Source organism: Muntiacus reevesi, chromosome 1, assembly GCF_963930625.1.
Source record: "Muntiacus reevesi chromosome 1, mMunRee1.1, whole genome shotgun sequence".
NCBI classification, from domain to species: Eukaryota; Metazoa; Chordata; class Mammalia; order Artiodactyla; family Cervidae; genus Muntiacus; species Muntiacus reevesi.
In genome coordinates, this window is record NC_089249.1 from 194,934,277 (window position 1) to 194,955,181 (window position 20,905).

At 40.8% G+C, this 20,905-nt stretch overlaps 1 protein-coding gene and 1 pseudogene across 2 annotated transcripts; one reads left to right on the top strand and one right to left on the bottom strand.

Moving 5' to 3' along the window:
• Window positions 1–581: 581 nt before the first annotated feature.
• ZNF557 (zinc finger protein 557) lies at window positions 582–19,276 on the top strand. 2 transcript variants are annotated; one of them, XM_065917853.1, is made up of 8 exons: window positions 582–791; window positions 1,615–1,706; window positions 5,321–5,447; window positions 5,990–6,078; window positions 6,961–7,087; window positions 13,303–13,398; window positions 13,879–13,961; window positions 14,454–19,276. In XM_065917853.1, the coding sequence occupies exons 3-8, from the start codon at window positions 5,417–5,419 to the stop codon at window positions 15,234–15,236; spliced, it is 1,209 nt and encodes a 402-aa protein (XP_065773925.1). In that variant the 5' UTR covers window positions 582–791; window positions 1,615–1,706; window positions 5,321–5,416; the 3' UTR covers window positions 15,237–19,276. The 2 variants fall into 2 exon arrangements, with proteins under 2 accessions (XP_065773925.1, XP_065773926.1); XM_065917854.1 differs by having other exon boundaries at window positions 582–755.
• Window positions 19,277–19,626: 350 nt separating this feature from the next.
• Window positions 19,627–20,631, bottom strand: LOC136156680 (vomeronasal type-2 receptor 116-like; annotated as a pseudogene).
• Between the last annotated feature and the right edge of the window lie 274 nt (window positions 20,632–20,905).

Genomic DNA, 20,905 nt, shown 5'->3' on the forward strand with positions numbered 1-20,905 from the left:
TTAAGTCATATTTCTCTCTTTTGCCCGTTAGGCTCCTCTGTCCAGGGGCTTTTCCAGGCAAGAATACTGGAAGGGGCTGCAATTTCCTCCTCCAGGGTATCTTCCCCACCCAGGGATCGAACCAGCCTCTCCTGCGTTGACAGCTGGATTCTTTATCACTCAGCAACCAGGAACTCGCCCCACCACCCGCACCCCGCAACCTGTACAGCCTGGGGAATCCACGGACTCCCCCGCACACCCCCGCCAACCCGCCGCCTTCAATCCGGTCCCTCGAGCCGCCTTCTCCAGCTCTCCGGCCGGTCTAGCCAAGCCCCACCTCGGCGTTATCCCCGCCCCTGGAACTAGTCTCTGCCCAGCCTTAGGCTTAGACTCTAGCACCGCCCCCCAGATCCGTACCCAGTCAAAGCCCCGACCTTAGTCCCCTAACAGGACGGGTGTCCGCCCACAACCGAGCCCTCCAGGCTTGGTTCCGCCCACAAGCGAGTACCCGCCCACAGCCCCGCCCCTAGAGCCGGTTTCAGTCCCTGGCTCTGACCCACACTGCGGCCCAGCCTTGGACTCACTACACAAACGAGAACGCCTCGTCCGAGGCTTGGGTGCAAGGCCGCAGTCGCCCGCCGCCTCAACCCTGCAGGGCTCCACTGTCCGCGGCGGCTAGATGCCGGAAACTGAAGCCCCTGCTCCAGCCCAAGACCGGAAGCGGAAGCGTCGATGGTACAGAGGAAGAAATAGCGGGGTGGCTCGCTGAACTGTGGGTACGGTCTTCTCCGCTGGGGGATTGGATTCACGTGGTACGTTCGGCATCATTATAAGAGGCTGGACTCTGTGGGCTGCCGGCACTCCTGGACTCCCTTAAGAGTCTAGGAAGGGGCATGAGTCTGGGGTACCCCGGTCACGGGCTTTAGAGTTCCTCCCCCTTTCCTGCGAGCCGCGTTTCCACCCCTGGGGCCTCAGGCTGTTCCGGCAGGTCGGCGCATAGCCTCTTGTTTCCTCCTAGCTATGGGCACCACTGTCCCCTCAATTCCCCATCTCCCCACCATCTTTCCCCGGTGTGTTTTTTTGCCTCCGAGGGGACATTTAGTCGTCTGGAAGCATTGTTTTGATTGTTACAAATGGGAGGGGCTGCTACTGCCTTCAAGTGGGTGGAAACCAGGGATGCTATTGGACATCCGACAGTGCACTAAATAGCCCCGTGACAAAGCATTATCAATAGTGCTGAGGTTTGGAAACCCTGTTCTAGGGTCTTAAAATCTTCAAAGCCCTGAATGAACTTAAAAGGTTAGCGGAGACACTTTTAATGCCCTTGAGTGACGAGTCTTGTTAAAAGTGTCTGGAATCACAAAAAGACAGTCACTATCCAGTTAAAAGAGTTGAGCAGAGCGAATGAATGCACACCGCGTGAAGCCGCTTCCTCCAACTCAGAGGGCCGATGGCTGGACAAGAATCAGGAAAATCTAGTCGTAACCTGCAATTACGTATTAAATCGGTGCAGTAAATATTAATACAAAAAAAGAAAAGTGAATGGTGTGGCCCTTCCATCCAGCGATTGTATTATGCCTCCCAAAAAATCTCAAAAGCAATCTTTGTATTCTTCCCCCACCCCCACCCCCACAGACAAGTAAATTTTATCTGGAGTTCAAGTCTGAGTTGAAACCAGTCTCAAGGTTCACCTGTCCTCATTGACACGTGGATTTCTGTGTGACCAGGTGAGTACCATGTGGATCTTGTAGAAACAATTTCCAGCAGCCTCAGCTATGCAGAACTTCTAACAGGTCTTTCTTGTGCTCAGGCTGTAAACACAAGGAGTCACTGAAAATGAAAATATCTTTAAGAAAAAAAAAAAGTATGTTTGATGGGGATTATATTCAAGGGAAAGATAGTAAGGAGTGTGGTGATGCATGTGTAAATAAGTAAATACAGTTATGTGCAAATAAATGCACATTAAACAAGTATGTTAATAACTACACATAAGTAACAAATATATATTTACTTGCATTCCATAATACTGAAAATTTTAGGATTTTATATATTTTAAGTATGTTTTGTATATTTAAGTATAAATATATACTTCTTTTATGTGTATCTGTAGTATTAAAAGTCGTCCCACTAAAGACTAGCAGGACCACTTAGCAACATTCCTTAGGCCTGGTTCAGTTTGACTTCTAAAACCCTATAAATCTTCCACAAAGATTCAAAACAGTGCATGGGGGAAAAAGTAATTTGTACTTCTTTATATTGGCAACAAATTCAAAATTGAATTAACCAGCAGCCAAACAAATGTCTTTTGAGCAAGTGTTTGGTTTTATTTTGTGTTTTGTTTTATCTTCTGAGATTTAAAAATCAGTTGGAGGAATACTGAGCAACAGCTTGTAGATGCAAGGGTAGGGCAGTAGTTTCTACAGATTATACTCTACATCTTGCCTTCTAATAAGAATTAACTTTATTTCTTTAACTGTTTCTGAAATAACAGTCTGGTGATTTATATTGCAGAGAATCGTTTTGAGTAATAGTATATTGTTGGTTTTCACTAATTGTGTTTGCATGTGTGCCTTATTCATTGTCTTTTCTGTAACATTCTTAAGGGGAATGCTTGCTTGTCATGCAGTAGGTATGCTTTGAGTGTACAATTTGTGGTAACCAACTGTCATCTTTTATTCGACTGAGGGGTTTGCTGGGCTTGCCAGGTGGCTCAGTGGTAAAGAATCCCCCTGCCAATGCAGGAGACCCAGGTTTGATCCCTGGGTCGGGAAGATTGCCTAGAGAAAGAAATGGCAACTCACCCACTCCAGTATTGTTACCTGGAAAGTCCCATGGACAGAGGAACCTCACAGGCTACAGTCCATGGGGTTGCAAAGAGTTGGACATGACTGAGTGACTGAACCCTCATGCATGAGGGTTTTGCCAGGTCACAGAATACTTTGGGTTCAAATTAGAATTAGGACTCTAGGCATGGATTGAGAGAATTAATATTGTTAAAATGTCCATAGTACTCAAGACAATATACAGATTCAATGTAACCCCTATCAAAAATCCAGTGGTATTTCTTACAGAAATAGAACACCTAAAATTTGTACGAAAGTGCAAGAACAATGGCTTATAGTTTTCAGTATATAGGTCTTTCACATCCTTGGTTAAATTCCTAGGTATTTTATTCTTTTTGATGCAATTGTATAATGGGATTGTTTTCTTAATTTATTTTTCTTATAGATCATTATTAGTGTAAGGAAACATCAGATTTTGTGTGTATTGATTTTGTACCCTGCAACTTTACTGAATTCAATTGTTACAAGTTTTTAAATGAAATCTTCATGGTTTTCTACATGTAAAATCATGCCATCTGCAAATAGTGAAAAGGTTTTACTTTTTTCTTTCCGATTTAGATGCCTTTTATTTCTTTTTCTTGCCTGATTGTTCTGGCTGAGACTTCCAATACTATGTTGAATAGAAGTGGCAAGAGTGTGGGCATCCTTGCCTGTTCCTGATCCTAGAGGAAAAGCTTTCAGCTTTTCACATTGAGTATGATGTTAGTTGTGGGCTTATTGTACATGGCCTTCATTATCTTGAGGTATGTTTTCTCTGTACCTGCTTTGTGGAGAGTTTTTATCATAAATGGATGTTAAATTTTGTTGAATACTTTTTCTGCATCTGTTGAGACAATTATATGATTTTTTCCTCTCATTTTTTTAATGTGGTATACCACATTGATTGAATTGAACCACCCTGTTATCCCTGGAATAAATCCTATTTGATCATGGTGTGTGATCCATGGTGTATGATTTATTGTTGAATTTGGTTTGTTAATATTTTGTGGAGGATTATTGCATCTGTTCATCAGGGCTGTTGACCTGTAATTTTCTTTTTTTTGTGGCTTCTTTGTCTGGTTTTCAGTATCAGGGAAATACTTTCCCTGTGAACTGTGTTTGAAAGAATTCCCCCTCTTCTATTTTTGGGAAGAGTTTGAGAAGGCTTGGTGTTAGTTCTTCTTGGAATGTTTGGTAAAGTTAATCTGTGCAGCTGCTTGGTCCTGGGCTTTCATTCACTGAGAGGTTTTTGATTACTGATTCAGTCTCCTTGCTAGTGATCAGTCTGTTCAGATTTTGTATGTCACTCAGAGAAATAGAGGATGTGAACTGCTGATGTTGACAAGGGCTTCCCTGGTGGCTCAGTGGTATAAAATCTGCCAGCCAATGCAGGAGACACGGGTTTAATCCCTGGGTCGGGAAGGTCCCCTGGAGAAGGAAATGGCAACTCACTGCAGTATTCTTGCCTGGGAAATCCCATGCACGGAGGAGCCTAGCAGACTATAGTCCATGGAGTTGCAAAGAGTTAGACATGAGTTAACAACTAAACAACAACAGTCTTTCAAATAGATTCCTTGTAGTATGATTGACAGGAATATGATAAATGTTTTGCATTTCACTTGAGGTTGACAGATTTCCTTCCATAGGGGCTGTATTTGTACCCCAACAGTATATAAGAGTACTCTTCTGTACTGCCTTGGCAGTGAAAGGTGTGGTCCCCTGTGTCTTTGCTGATCTGACAGATAAGAAATGGTATCATTTTAATGCAATCTCTGTCTTTGTTCTGTAAATAAGATCAGTGGCAATTCTACCAATTGAATAGGTAGTGGTGGAAACTGAACAAAACTGTGTCTCAGAGTGAGTGGGACATGAGGAAATGAGATAGAGAGTGGAAAAATAAACAACTTTGACTGTGGTGAGGGAGAGAGACTGGGTGGTAACTAGAAAGAAAACTCTATGATTAGAATAGTAGTGTCTCTCTACTGAAAACACTGCATTGAGTTTAAATGGTGCGAGGAAGTCCAATAGAGTGGGAGAGCTTGAGAGGAAGGGCAAAGTAGAGATAATTGCAGGCGTCCAGCTCCTAAAAGGGATGGAGCACAGAAGAGAGCTGTACCAGCATTGTAGAGAAGCCAGGTCCTGGTTTATAACCAGAGAGGGAGAAAACCATGGTGCAGAATACAGTTTTGGTGACAAGATGGGAAGGTATATTCCCTCTCATGAATATGACTAAGAAGTGGGATGCGGGACCATTTGCTGAAAGTGAAGATGTATTTGTTACCTATCTCTGCGTGACAAATCATCCCCAACCTTAGTAACTAAAACAGTAATCCTTTGCTGGGCTTCCTTGCTGGCTCAGTGGTTAAGGACGTGCATGCCAGTGCATTTTAAAGGTAGCAGTGTGTACAAACACATACTATATTTTGATGGAGGACGTGGTGGACAGTTTAAGAAAGGCTCATCCTCAGTAGCCTGGAGAGAGAGACTGTGACAACTTCATATTTTCCCATTCATTCCAGAGCCCAGTCCTGAGTGCATTGTGGGGACAAGAGGAGGGGCATCCTGGTTCTCCAGCTCCCTGTTGCTGAGGAAAACGTCACTGTCTGAATTGCAGGATGGCGACCATGGTCCTGTCCCCTACTTGTGGTGAGTTTGAGGGTCAGCCCTCAGAACTGACTAAGTGCTAGAATCTCGTGCATCACAGAGCTGGTGGAGGGAGGGGACTGAGCACATGAGCCATGAGTGTTACTCCTGGAGCCCCAAGGTCACGGATGCCTGACTGTCGGCTTCTTGGGATTTGGGACTTAGCTGGTTTGTGAATCTGGGGAGACGTCACCTGTGTCGCAAATGCATGGGAGCTTCTGAATTATACTTCTGATTCTTTGTATACACTTGAGCAAGTAACAGTGGTATCCTTTGGCAGTTCAGTTTCTTCATCTGCAAAACAGGAATAGTCCTTTCTTCCTCCAGTGTGGTATAAGACCTTTGGCACTATTTTCTGACCCTGAATGAGACAGAGCTCCGTTCTGCCTCCGGGGGAAGCTGGGTGTGGGTGTTTGGGTGTCGGTATGTCCTCTCTATGTTGGGGATACAGTCAGTTACAAGTAGGTGAGGAAGCCTAAGCCTCCAGGTTTGTGAGTGAGAACAGCGGGCAAGCCTGGGTTCTTGGGGTATCTCTTCTTCTCCAGCTCAGTCGTCCCTGTACACAGCCCCTCACCAGAGAGGATACACAGAGGAGGAAGGGTTGGCCGGTGGCTTCCCGACAGACTGGTTACAGGTGAGTCAGACATTCCTGTTTCCAGATTGTACTCCTTTGACCAGAAGTTGGGCTTGTCCCGTCAATGACCTGGAGCTGGATCAGGTTTTCAGGCATCTGGTGGAGGGTTCGGGGAGACCCAAATAACGTCAGCACATGTCAGCGTTTACTGCCATGTCGAGCTTCCTCCCAGGTCACTGTCTACACCATGTTTTGCTGAGAGTTTGGTTTTTTTAATTTTACTGAGGTGTTGGTGATTTACAACGTTCATTTCTGCCGTACAGCAGAGTGACTTAGTTATACACACACATATGTTTTCTTTTTCGTATTCTTTTCCATTATGGTTTATCAAAGGACATGGAATATAGTTAACCTGTGCTATACAGTAGGACTTGTGGTTTATCCATCCTATATATAATAGTTTGCCTCTGCTAATCCCAAACTCCCATTCCTTCCCTCCGTCCCCCTCCACCAGTCCCCTTTGGCGAGAGTTTTAAGGGGAAGCTAGGGAAACACATGACTGTGTCCTAAACTCAGGCAGTTGCTGGTGGCCACTGAGGCATCTTTCATCCATTTGCCAAGTACTTCTCTGATTTCTGCAGTGTCTTAGGCCTGTGCTCAGCCTTTGAGGTTGAGGGGAATTTGATTGCAGAATGCCACGGTCTCACTGGAAAAGAAGATTGCCTGTGTGTTAGGGGCACATGCGGCCCTGGGGGCGGACATGAGTAGACAGGAGATGAGTGTCCAGGGCCAAGCCCAGGAGTCGAGAGCAGAGCTCAGAACCCTGCCCACACAGCTCCTGCTTTGGACTCTCTCTCCCTTTTCTTGTCGTCCTTGGCTTTTTTTCTCTCAGCGTTGGTGGGGACGGTCCTTAGTTAAGCCACAGTGTTTATGGTGGTTTAGGACTTGGTGACTTTCAAGGACGTGACCGTGGAGTTCAACCAGGAGGAGTGGGCACTGCTAGACTCTTCTCAGCAAAAGCTGTATAGAGATGTGATGCTGGAGAACTACGGGAACCTGGCGTCGCTTGGTAAGCCCTACATCATCCCTGCATTTATTTAATGACTCAGATAATAAGACTTTTTTAAAATTGAGGTATCTATCTTTCTTATAACATAAAATTCACCATTTTAATCATTAAGATTTTTTTAAGTTTATTTTTTAAAAGTTTTTAATTGCTTGGCTTTTGATATAGTCAAAGTTGTGCAGCCATCAACACTAATTTCAGAGCATTCTCATCACTCTTAAAAAGAAACCTGTACCCATTAAAGTGATCAGTATGTGTTATCTTCCCCACCCCTACTGCTTGCAACTGTTTATTTGCTTCCTGTTTCTGTGGATTGGCCTATTCAGAACATTTTCGTATCAGTGGAATTATGAAATATGTGATCTTTCTGTCCCATTTCTTTCCGGCAACTTAATGTTTAAAGGTTTAGCTCTATTGTAACATTTATAGATTCTTTATTTTTTTATGACTGAATAATCCATTTTATGGATATACCGCATTTTGTTTATTCATTCATTGGTTAATAAACATTTGGGTAGTTTCCACTTACTGGCTAGTTTAAATAATGCTGCTATGAATATTTGTGTACAAGCCTTTGTTTAAACACCTATTTTTAGTTCCTCTTTGGTATATATCCAGGAGTGGAATTTTGGGTTTTATATTACTATGTTTAGTTTTCTGAGGAACCACCAACCTGTTTTTCACACCAGCTGCACCAATATATGAGAGTTCCAGTTTCTCTATATCGTCTCCCAATATTTGCTTTTTTGAAGATAGCCATCATATTGGGTATAATGTGGTATCTCACCTGTTTTGGTTTGAGTGCATGCTCTGTTGTCTGATTCTTTGTGATCCCACGAGCTGTAGCCTGCCAGGCTCCTCTGTCCATGGAATTTTGGCAAGAATACTGGAGTCCGTTGCCATTTCCTGTTCCATGTTTTGATTTGCATTTCTCTAATTACTAATGAAACGGAACATTTTTTCCTGTAATTGTTGACTGTATGTCATTTTTGGAGAAATGTCTTTTCAAGCCATTTTTTAAATTTGGTTGTTGATCTTTTTTTGTTTTTGGGTTTTAGAAGTTTATTATATTCTGAATGCTAGACCCTATCTGCAAATGGTTTCTCCCATTGTGTGATATCTTTTCATTTTCTTGATAGTGTCCTTTGATACACAAGTTTTAATTTTGATGAAGTCCAGTTTATGTGCTTTTTTCTTTTTTTCCTTGTGCTTTTGGTATCATGCCTAGTTATTGCCAAGTCCAATTTCCTGAAATTTTGCTTCTGTGTTTTTCTCCAAAACGTTCTAGTTTTACTTTTTCAATGAAATCTTTTACCTGTTTGGAGTTAATTTTTATATGGCTTGGAGAAATTGTCAACGTAATTCTTTTGTGTATATCAATTCAGTTGTCCCAGCACCTTTGTAGCAGAGACTGTTCCTTTCCCCATTGAACTGTTTTGGACCAGTTGCCAAAAGTTATTTGACCATAAGCATGTGAGCTTATGTACTCTCAGTTATTTTCCATTAACCTGTGGAAACCTGACATAACCTGATGGGTCAGGTGTCATTGTGCCAGTATCACATTGTCTTCATTACAGTTACTTTGAAGTAAAGTCAGTAAATGGGATTCTTCCTACTTAGTTCTTTTTCAAGATTGCTTATTGTCTATTCAGGATCCTTTGGCAATCCATATGAATTTTAGGATCAGCTTGTCCATTTATTTAAAAAAAAAAAAAGTCCATTAGAAATTTGATGGTGATTTCATTGAATCTGTAGATGATTTTGGTTAGTATTCTCATCTTGGGTGTGTGCTCAGTCACTCAGTTGTGTCCAGCTCTTTGCGACCCTATGGACTGTGGCCTGCTAGGCTCCTCGGTCCGTGGGATTTTCTAGGCCAGTATGCTGGAGCAGGTTTCCATTTCCTACTCTAGGGGATCTTCCCAGCCCAGGGATCGAACCCGCTTCTCTTACTTCTTCTGCAGTTGCAGTGGGTTCTTGACCACTAGTGCCACCTGGGAAGCCCTAGTATTGTCCTCTTAATATTAAATTTTTGAATATATATCCTCTGTTACTTATTTTTAATTTGCTTTTGTCATGGTCCAGTAGATACTTTATATGATTTTATTGTTTTTAAATTTATGTAGACTTGTTTTGTGACCTCACGTATGCTTTGTTACAGAGAATCTTTCACATGCACTTGAGATGAGTGTATATTCTGTTGTTGAATAAAGTGTTTTATGTCTGTGAGGTCTAGTAAGTTTATAGGATTGTTTAAGTCCTATGTTTCCTTGTTGGTCTTTTAACGAGTTGTTCTACCCATTACCCATTATTAAAAGTGGGCATTGAAGTCTGCAACTATTATTGTAGATCTATTTCTCCCTTCAGTTCTGTGAGTTTTGAGCTTATACATTTTAGACCTTAGTTGCTAGGTAGTATATGTCTGTAATTATCATATCTTCTTGATTAATTGATCTCTTAATCATGGTGTAATATCTTTTTTGTGTCTTGTAACAGTTTTTGTCTTAAAGTCTATTTTGCCTCATAGTAGTATAGCCACATTCTCTCTTTTTTATCTCTTGTTTGTATGGAATTTGTTTTTCCATTTGTTGATTTTAATCCTGTTAGTGTCTTTAGATATAAAGTGAGTCTCTTATAGATCACGTATCATTGATTATTTGCTATCCGTTCTGCTAAAATCTGCCTTTTAATTGTGACAGGTTAATCCATTTACTTTTAATGGAATTCTTCATAAGAAGGACTTAGTTGTGTCATTCTGTTTTTTTCTGTATGCCCTATGTCATTTTTGTTCCTCCATTGTTGTTTACTTTTGTATTAGATATTTTCTAGTGGACCATTTTGATTCCCTTTTCATTTCTATTTCTGTTTTTTAGTTATATTCTTAGTGGCTGTGGGAGGGATTACAGTTTTAATTTTAGGCAGTCTGTTCTGATTTAATATCAACTTTATTTCAGTATACAAAAGACTAATTCCTGTGTAGCTGCACCCCTCCTTATACTGTTTTTTTTTTTTTTTTTTTAACAAATTATATCTTTATATGTTGTGTTCCATTACACAGGCATTTCCCTTTTAAATCATTGGAAAAAAAGGGGAGTCACAGCCAAAAATAACAAGGAGTTAAAAATCCAAAAAGAAACAATTGTTTTTGATGTTTTTATTTACCTGTGTGTTTTCCTTTATTGGTGTTCTTCATATGTTTGTGTGGATTTGAGTCAGTCTTCATTGCCCATTCATTTCAAGCTTAAAATTTTCCTATTAGCGTTTCTTGTAGGATAGATATGTTAATGACAAATATTCAGATTTTGTTTATAGGAATATCTTGATTTATTTTTGAAGGGCAGTTTTGCTACATATAGAATCTTTGGTTAACTTTTTTTTAAAGTAGCTTGGGTATATCTTCCCAATGTCTGTTGCCTATGCTTTCTCCAAAATTGGCTATTACTCTTACCAATGATTCAGTGTCTATGTTAAATCACCTCTCTTACTGGTGTCAGGGATACTCTTTGACTTCTCAGAGTTTAATTATATTGTGTTTTAGGATGGATTCTGATTCTTTGAGTTTATCCTGTTTTGGGTTTGTTAAGCTTCTTGGTTGTATACATTATGTCTTTCATCAAATTTGGGGAAATTCTTAGCCATTATTTCTTTAAATATCCATTCTGTCCATTGTCTTCTTCACTTAAGGGACTCCTATTATGTGTATGTTGGTATCCTGTGGGTCTTTTAGGTGCTGGTCATATTTTCTTTCTTTTCTTTACTTCTGTTTTTCAGACTGAGTAGTATAAATTGTCCTATCTTCTTAGTTACTGATTCTTTCTTCTTGCTCAAGTCTGTTGTTGAACCCCTCTTCTGAATTTTTCATTTCAGGTATTGTACTTTTCAACTCCATAATTTCTATTTGGTTTTGTTTTATAATTTCTCTCTTTAAGATATTTTCTCTTTGATCAGAATTTGTTTTTATGATTTCCTTTAGGTCCTTGATCATACTTAAAATAGTTAATTTAAATTCTTGGTGTAGTCACCAAGCCCCAAATTTGGGCTTCCTCAAGGATAGTTTCTACTAATTGTTTTTTTCCTGTAATGGACCATCAGTTCAGTTCAGTCGCTCAGTCGTGTCCAACTCTTCACAACCCCATGGATCATAACACACCAGGCCTCCCTGTCCACATCACCAACTCCCAGAGTCTACTCAAACTCATCTCCATTGAGTTGGTGATGTCATCCAACCATCTCATCCTCTGTCATCCCGTTCTCCTGCCCTCAGTCTTTCCCAGCATCAGGGTCTTTTCCAGTGAGTCTGTTCTTCACATCAGGTGGCCAGAGTATTGGAGTTTCAGCTTCAACATCAGTCCTTCCAATGAATGCTCAGGACTAATCTCCTTTAGGATGGTCTGGTTGGATCTCCTTGCAGTCCAAAGGACTCTCAAGAGTCTTCTCCAACACCACAGTTCAAAAGCATCAATTCTTCGGCACTCAGCTTTCTTTATAGTCCAACTCTCACATCCATACATGGCTGCTGGAAAAACCATAGCCTTGACAAGACGGACCTTTCTTGGCAAAGTAATGTCTCTGCTTTTTAATATGCTATCTAGATACTTTTGTTTATTTGCATGCCTTATAGTTTTTTGTTGTTGTTGAAAACTAGACATTTAGAATGTTGTAACATAATTCTGGAATCACTTCTTTCTTCATCCCTAAAGTTTGTTGATGTTGTTTGTTCTAGTTGGTGTGATATGCATGTTGTCTTTTTGAACTCGTTTTTGTATGTCAGTATTCATTGTACATGGCCACTGAAAACTGTTCTGTTAGCTTAAGGGTTGTTGTTGTTTTGGTTTCTATGTCCAACTCTTTGCAACACCATAGACTATAGCACACCAGGCTCCTCTGGCCATGGGATTTCCCAGGCAAGGAGAGTAGAGTGGGTTGCTATTCCTTCTCCAGGGGGTCTTTCTGACCTAGGGATCAAACTTCTGGCCCCTGTCTTCACAGGTAGATTCTTTACCACTGAGGCACCAGTGAAACCCCAGCTTCATGGTTAACTAATGATTTATCAGAGATTTCCTTAAACAGTTGGAACAAAAAAGAAAAAAGCTTCTAGTCTCTCTCTACAGGGGCATACCTTCACACTCAGGCAGTTTACAGCTTTGCCTCAGTTTTCACTTCCTCCTTGTGCTGAGCCTGAAGGCCTGTCAGCGGTGAGGCCTTAGTGCCCTCTCATGGCTTTTCTGAGCGTGTGCCCAAGCCTGGATGTGCATGTGGCTGTCCAGAGTCAAATGAGTATGAGGGAGCTTTATAAAAACTCCCCCAAACATGTTAGGTTATACTTTTACTCTATCCTTGGTTTGCCTTTTGCTTTCCTCTGCTGTTTCCATTTGCCTCAGGCAGTAGTGGCTAATATATTGCCTTTTTAACGCCTTCAGCACATGCCCACTGTGTAACCAGCTCAACCTTTGGAGAGTTTGGGGTTAGATAAATAAAGGCAAACCCTTTGAGCCAGTCCTTCAGGGAGCCACCAGAAAGGTCAAAACAAGCCACCACAGTGTGTTGAGAATAGGGTCTATCCTGCGCCCCATAGTACTAGGAGTTGTCTTCAATGTCACAGCCAAAGCACGGAACAGATGAGTCAAGGGTCAGTTAAATGTCAGCTATTTTTTGTCCTTGATTAAGCATTTTCCTGGTTGCTGTAGACTTCTGATAAGTTTTCAGGGTTTTGATAAGGTTGTTCTGATAGTTTTTCCAGTTTATTCACTGTTTCTGTAGAGGGAGGGACTTTTGAAGCTCTATAGTCCATGATTTTCATTGTCGTTTTTTCTCACCAGACCTCAAGCTTGTCTCTGTTTTGGGGGTGTAGGAGTATGGTGATGAAGGAGACAGATATGGTCCCCATGCTCGTAGAGCTATTTAGTGCCTTCCCTGTGAGCTCAATATTCCTTCTCCTGACTTTATATTTTCCATAGTTAAAAGCTTTATAGCTTTTGCATTGTGTATTTAAACTTGGGCATGGACTTTGGGACTGTGTACCCTGTCACCCTGGATATTGAACAAGATTGCTTGTACTTTTGTTTCCTGAGAGTTACTATAGTCATTAGAATTTAGATATAATTATTCCATTGCTCCAAAAGCCACACTTCCCCATCTTCAAAATTCTTGGCTTCAGTTTCATAGAGTTGCTTGTCACGTGCACAGGCCCCCAGTAGCACATGTCTTTTCTCCATGAATAGGATATCATGTTGATAAACCCAGTCTGATCTCCCAGTTGGAGCAAGAAGACAAGGTGATGACAGAGGAAGGAGGAATTCTCCCAGGCACCTGTCCAGGTGAGCTCTAGGAGGATATGAGGAATTGTCTTTGAGGTGTAGCTCTAGCCAGTGATTCAGGGCATGGGAGTGTTACATTGGAGGTACCTAAAATGTGTTCTTTTCTGACAGAGATGGCCAAAGACAGTTGGTGTTAGCTTCCTCATGCGCCTTCTTTCTTTCCTCTTTAACCCTCTGTTCAATGTCTTCTACTTTAATTTGGACTCAGAGGGGGAAAAAATAATGTCCCTTTTCCTTTTTAAGTAAGTCTCATATGAGCTGTTTTTCTGATTCCTTCCTGGAACTTTACCTTCCTGATAATTCCTCCTAGTGTAAATCTCTGATCAACCCTAATCCTTTTAGAGTCCTTTTTAAGCACCTGTAATTTGTATACTCATATGCCTTTCCTTGCAAACCTCCTCAAAAACCCTAACCCCTCAGTTTGCCTTTACTCATATTTCTTTTCACCATTAACTTAAATTTATTTTCAATTTGTTTTAGATTTGGAAATGGTACTTAAAGCAAAATGGTTAACTCCAAAGAAGCATATTTTTAGAAAAGAACATTCTAATGGTGTAAGAGCGGTAAGACCAACGTGGTAATTTCTGGTTTTTCTCAGTAAGAAAATTTCATAAGTTAGAAAAGCAACAAAATAATCAGGGAAGTCATTATAGGGAAATGTCATTAACATATGAAATAATGGTGTTTCAGGAGAGAGACTGTAAATCAGTTGTGAATTTAGAGAAAATTATAAATTATCTCCAGACTTGTTTCTTTGCTGAGAGTTCCCACAAGTAATTACTTCCTTAAATGTGACTGTCAAAATATAAAGTAGCTTAAACTTATTAGAAAATGCTCTGTGAATATGATAAGGACTTGTGGCAATGTATCTGTCTATCTTTTCTTAGCTCGTAAAAACTCAGACTGGGCAGAAGCCATTTAACAAGCATGTAAAATAGATAGCCACAACATCAATGATAATAATGTAACAGAGTTCCTGGGAGAGAAAATGTGTATAACAGCATTGAATATTTAAAAAATATTATAAACTATAGTTTTCATTCATCTCTTAACAGGAGAGGAGTCATCTGGGAGTGAAACTCAATGAATGTAATCAGTGTTTTAAAGTCTTCAGCACAAAATCTAACCTTACTCAGCACAAAAGGATTCATACTGGAGAAAAACCCTATGACTGTAATCAGTGTGGAAAATCCTTTAGCAGTAGATCTTACCTTACTATTCATAAGAGAATACATAACGGGGAGAAACCCTATGAATGCAATGACTGTGGGAAAGCCTTCAATGATCCTTCTTCTCTTAGACTGCATGTGAGAATTCACACTGGAGAAAAACCCTATGAATGTAACCAGTGTTTTCATGTTTTCCGCACTAGTTGTAACCTCAAAAGCCACAAGAGAATTCATACGAGGGAGAATCACCATGAATGTAATCAGTGTGGCAAGGCCTTCAGCACGAGGTCCTCCCTTACTGGGCACAATAGTATTCATACAGGAGAGAAGCCTTATGAATGCAATGACTGTGGGAAAACCTTTAGGAAGAGCTCATATCTGACACAGCATATGAGAACTCATACTGGAGAAAAACCCTATGAGTGTAATCAGTGCGGAAAGTCCTTCAGCAGTAGCTTTTCTCTTACTGTTCACAAGAGGATTCATACTGGTGAGAAGCCCTATGAATGCAGTAACTGTGGGAAAGCGTTTAATAATCTCTCAGCTGTTAAGAAACATGTGAGAACTCACACTGGAGAAAAGCCCTATGAATGTAATCATTGTGGAAAATCTTTCACTACTAATTCTTACCTTTCTGTGCACAAGAGAATACATAACAGGTGGATATGAATGCAGTAACTGATTTCTTATCTTTCAGACAACTTGTGACAACTCACACTAGATGTATGAGTCAGCTGCTGCTGCATAACAAATTTCCCCTTGAAACATAGTGGCTTTAAACAACAAACATATATTATCTATAGATCAGGAATTCAGAACCAGCTTAGATGTGTAGTTCTGGTCAGGATCTCATGAGGTTGTAATCAAGATGTCAGCAGGAGCTGCCATCCTCCACTTTATTGCTAAAGAGTCCACTGGCACCCCTGGCAAGTTAGTAGCTGGTTGTTGGCAGGGAACCTTCATTTACTCACCATGTTGGAATCTCTGTAGGGTTAAAAATCTTTATGATGTAGAAGCAGGGTCGTCCCAAAGCAGTGGATTTAAAGAAGAGCTAATGCAGAAGCTACAGTGTCTTTTATGACCTTGTCCCGGAAGGACATATCATCACTTCTTCCATACTTTAAGGGTCACACAGATCACTCCTGAAACATTGTGAGAAGAGACCATGCTCAATGTGAATACCAGGAAATAGAGATTGTTGGGAACCATCTGAGAAATCACTGAAAGAGGGCCTTTAGGAGACCCTCATTCTTTCAGTCTGTTCAGTATGAAGTAATTCGGTAACTCCTGTGTAAATTCACTCATGAAAGAAACGTCATAAGTCCAAGCTTCATGATAAACTTTCAGCTCAAACTCACCCTAATGTACACAAAAGGTTATGTATTGGGAATAAATCTGAGGAATACAGTCGTGATATCTAGGGAGTCATGTGACAGTTCACACTAAAGGGAAAATCCAATGAACATCATCAGAATGTAAAAGCCTTTATGGACACTTGTCCCTTAAAATGTCCTTTAGAACATGTGTGAGGAATCACTACAGAGGAACACTCATGTAAGGAATGTGGAAAACCCTGTAGCACAAGCGTTTTTGTTAACAGAAAATGAAATTTCAAGTACTAAGTACTATGGGAAAGCCTTCAGGGTTCTCGCAGCTTTTAAGAGACATGAGGATTGATTCTGGAGAGAACAAACCATTGAATGGCATCAGTATTGGAAAGCCTTCCAGTTTCCCACATTCCTTAAACTTGTGAGTATAAAGAAGGAGGGAATGCCTTTAATGATACCTCTTACATTAGGAAAAGTATGGAATTCCTGGATGCAAAAACCTGTGAGTGGATTAATTTTGGAACGTCTTTCGATGACTTCCGTCTTCGTTGAATTGTGAGAAGTCGCCTGGGAGGGGCAGGAGGGGAGCCCGAGAAGGTCCTCAACGTGAGATTGCCTGAGCTCTTCTCTGAGTGACTGTGGAGTACTTTAAAACGGGAACGAAAGTGTAAATGTTATGTGTGGGATTACCTTTCAGTGTCTCATCCTTAGGTTGGGGCAACTGGTTCTTTAATTGTCAATCTTTTTGCTTAAGTAGCAACATTTGTGTCTGCAGCTGTGCCCTAAAATAAACTTTAAGTTATGTTCTGTAGTTTTGTATGTAATACATTTATCATCATTGACTCTAAAACTATTAATACACTGCATATTCATAAAGGTATTTCTGACTATTTACTGAGTGAGTTAGTTTATCCTAGTAAAAGCTAGGATAATTGCTAAACACCTTTTAGCAATTGCTAAATAGCTAAATTGCTATATACTTTTTTCTAATTTAATAGCATTTTTATTAAGTGGATTTTATGATGCTGATTCTTTTTTATCTTTCTATTCTAGTGTGGCAGTTATTTTTAGCCTCTTTATCAATGTCCATTTTCCCCTATGTTTTCTTAAAAGAAGAAGATTTTTTTCTCTAAACTTTTTTCAATTTGTTGATGAGTAGTATTGAAAATAGTCAATCCACAGGGCATCCCCAAAGCCCAGGGAGGTGTTCTTCTGCTCTGCTGGCCATGAGAAGTAGATGGAAGTCATGGAGGGAAGTGAGGGGGACACATAATCGTCTGACTTGTCTGCCTCACCCATATCCTGTTCATCTTACCCATTCATTCTTGTGAAGGTGGAGTCAAGCTGTAGAGTTGGAAGAACTATATTTTGATCATGATGACAGTGACCACAGTGTGGCAAAAATCACAATGAGTGGGCTCTCTAAGAGGCTCTGATTGGCTCTATCAGCTACAGGCTGCTTATTCCTAGACTTCTTACATGATTTAGAAGTACCTTAGTGGTTGAAACTCAAGTGATTTTTTGTTTGTTTGTTTTTGAGGTGATTTGTTAATGTCCTGCTGAATAATATTAGTTGGTCATTTTATAGATGCTCCAAGATTATTTGAAAACAGTGTGTATGTGTGTGTGTGTGCGTGTGCTCAGTCGTGTCCAACTCTTTTTGTGACCCCATGGACTGTAGACCTCCAGGCTCCTATGTCCCTGGGATTTCCTAGGTAAGAATACTGGAGTGGGTTGCTCTTCCCTTCTCCAAGGGATCTTCCTGACCCAGGTATCAAAGTGGAGTCTTCCGTGTCTCCTGCCTTGCCAAGTGGATTCTTCATCAGTGAGCCACCTGTGTATTCTCTAATTTTCAGATAGTGTATTCTCATTAACTCAAGCTAAACGTGTTTTCAGATATATTACTAGTATGTACCTGCAGGTTTTTCCCCTCTCTCAAACATAATTACCAATAGATGTGAATTAAAGTTCTCTACCATGGTTGTGGATTAACAAATTCTTTTTGGTAATTTTGTCATTTCTTTATGTATTTTAATGTAATGTAAATAAAGTATGTGCATTTCTGAGGTGGTTGATCAGAAACTGAAGGGGAACTGAAGAGCCTTTTGATGAGGGTGAAAGAGATGAGTGAAAAAGCCAGTTTAAAACTCAGCATTAAAAAAACTAAGATCATGACCTCCAATTTCATCACTTCATGGCAAATAGAGGGGGAAAAAGTGGAAACAGTGGCAGATCTTACTGGGCTCCAAAACCACTGTGGATGGTGACTGCAGCCATGAAATTAAAAGATGCTTGCCTCTTGGAAGAAAAGCTATGACAAACATAGCATATTAAAAAGAGACGTGGCTCTGAAAAAAAAGATCCATATAGTCAAAGCTGTGGTTTTTCCAGTAGCCATGTAAGGATGTGAGAGTTGGACCAGAAAGAAGACTGAGTGCCAAAGAATTGATGCTTTTGCACTGTGGTGCTGGAGAAGACTCTTGAGAGTCCCTTGGACAGCAAGGAGATCCAACCAGTTAATCCTAAAGGAAGCGAACCCTGAATATTCATTAGAACGATTGACGCTGAAGCTCCCATACTTTGGTCACACGATGCAAAGAGCAGACTAACTGGAGAAGACCCTGATGCTAGGGAAAAATTGAAGGCAAAAAGAGAAGGGAGGTGCAAAGGATGAGATGGATGGCATCATAGACTCAATGGACCCCTGAATTTGAACAAATTCCAGAAGATGGTGAAAGACAGTGAAGCCTGGTGTGCTGCAGTCCCTGGAGTCCCAAAGAGTCAGACATAGCAACTGAACAACAGAAAAAGAAAAATTAAAGCATTGAGAGGAAATAAAATTCCTGATTAGAGAATACCATCTTTATCCATGATTAAAACATGTTAATGAGCTCATTTTCTTTAAGACAAATAACTCAGTATGATATAGATAGAAACACAGTATAATTTTTAGAAATTAGAGATGCTGATTCTCAAATTCACAAGGAAAGGAATTTATTCAAAGAGAAATAACTTTTATTGGGGGATAAAATGAGAGAGGATGTGGGAAAAAGTAACATACCAAAATATTTCTCTGAAGTTCATTATTGGAGGAAAAAACTGAACAAATTGAATATTAATGTAGAGACTCCAGAAAAAGCCCATGTTTATTTGGAAACTCAGGAGTTAAGATTAAGTTTCTATTTTAAGTAAATTGCAAAATTATGATTTGAATGAAGAAAGTATACTACCAGTAATTTTAAAAAATTAATTTTTTAATTGAAGGATAATTGCTTTACAGAATTTTGTTGTTTTCTGTCAAACATCAACATGAATCCGCCATAGCTACCAGTATTTTTCATTGGCTACTTTCTGCATTCAGAAAAAAATATTTTCAATAAAAATCTCTGAAAGAATTTCATTAATGTGTGAAAAGCATGTATACCTTCAATATTGTCTCCTAATAGGAATCTTTCCTCTTGTCAGACATAATAAAGGGTGGTCTGAAATGTTTTTACAGATAAGATGAACTTTCTGGATACAGGCGTGGAGGAAACAAGACGGATGTACTTACTGTATACTTAATGATGGAGGACCCAGCTAGATTCAGTAGCAGGAGTTTTGAGGAGCCATTAATCTGAGATAGAACATCTATCCATAACTAAATGACTGAGACTTTTAAAAAGAGAAAAAAGATCCTCTGTGAAATAGTACTAAAGCAATTCTGATGCTATTATTGGAATGAATAATATCTATCTGGTATACTGTTCAAAAGCCAAGTGTAATAGCAACTTACTATGAGATGAACCTGAATGCAGATTTCTCTTAGAATCTGTTTGATACTTTAAACCTTTCAGAGAGTTCTCAAGTCTTAGGAGGGTAATATAGCACTTTGGGGCAAAGATGCAGCCTAGGAGCCCAGCACCGGAGGCCAAGATGGAGAAGGTCTCCACGGCCACCATGACCTTGCCCTTGATGCTATAGCAGATGGGGAGGAAGGTGACCCAGACACTGAGGAGCACCAGCATGCTGAAGGTCGGGAACTTGGCTTCACTGAAGGTGTCAGGCAGGTTCCTGGCCAGGAAAGCCAAGGAGAAGGTCCCCAGGGCTAAGGAGCCCGGGTGGCCCAGGACACAGTAGAAGGCAGTGGCCGAGCCCTTGTTGGACATGATGAGGATCTCCTTGGGCTCAGAGTGAGTCCATCTCAAGGAAAGGGGGAGAGGTTCCCAGCCAGACTCCACAGATGATCACCTGGATCATGGAGCACATGGGAAAGACACAGCAGCTCCTGTTACCAGCGGTCGCCTCATGGTTCTTCCTGGTTTCCCGGCCTTGAATGCCAGGATCACAGCCAGGGTTTTGGCCAAAGCAGTGGCCACAGCCACAGTGAACACAGTTCCAAATGTGATCTGTCGGAGGACGCAGGTGGCTGTGTGGGGACGACTGATAAAGAGTAAGGAGCAGAGGACGCACAGGAGGAGGGAGATAAGCGGGACATGGCTGAGAGCCCAGTTATTGGCCTTGACTAGGGGGGTGTCTTGGTGCTTCACAAAGACCCACAAAACCGCAGCCATGAGGACACAGAGGCAAAGAGCTGTGCAGGCCAGTGACATCCCCAGAGAGTCCTCTAAGGCGACAAAGGTCAGGACTCTGGGGGGGCAGCGATTTCTCTTCCCTCTTGGGTACTCTTGGTCTGGACATGACACGATGCTGTGCACCTGGGGAGAAAGACGTGGCATTTCATTTTCACGATTCATTTTTATCAATTTGAATATTGTCACCATTTCTGTGATGTGTGTATTCGTCCCCTCTGATGTTACCTTCAAACAAACCAAGTTAAGACTCTATACCAGGGCACAATGCTTTCAGGAAAAAAATCATTTATTAATGAATCTTCTAACATGGTGGAAATGGGTGTGCTCATTTGTGGTTGAGTTAACGAAGGCACTGATTCTTCCTGACTCTCTACTCTCCCCAGTACATGAGTAAAGTCATAAATTTAAAAATGGTAAGTTTGGCTTTATCCAAATT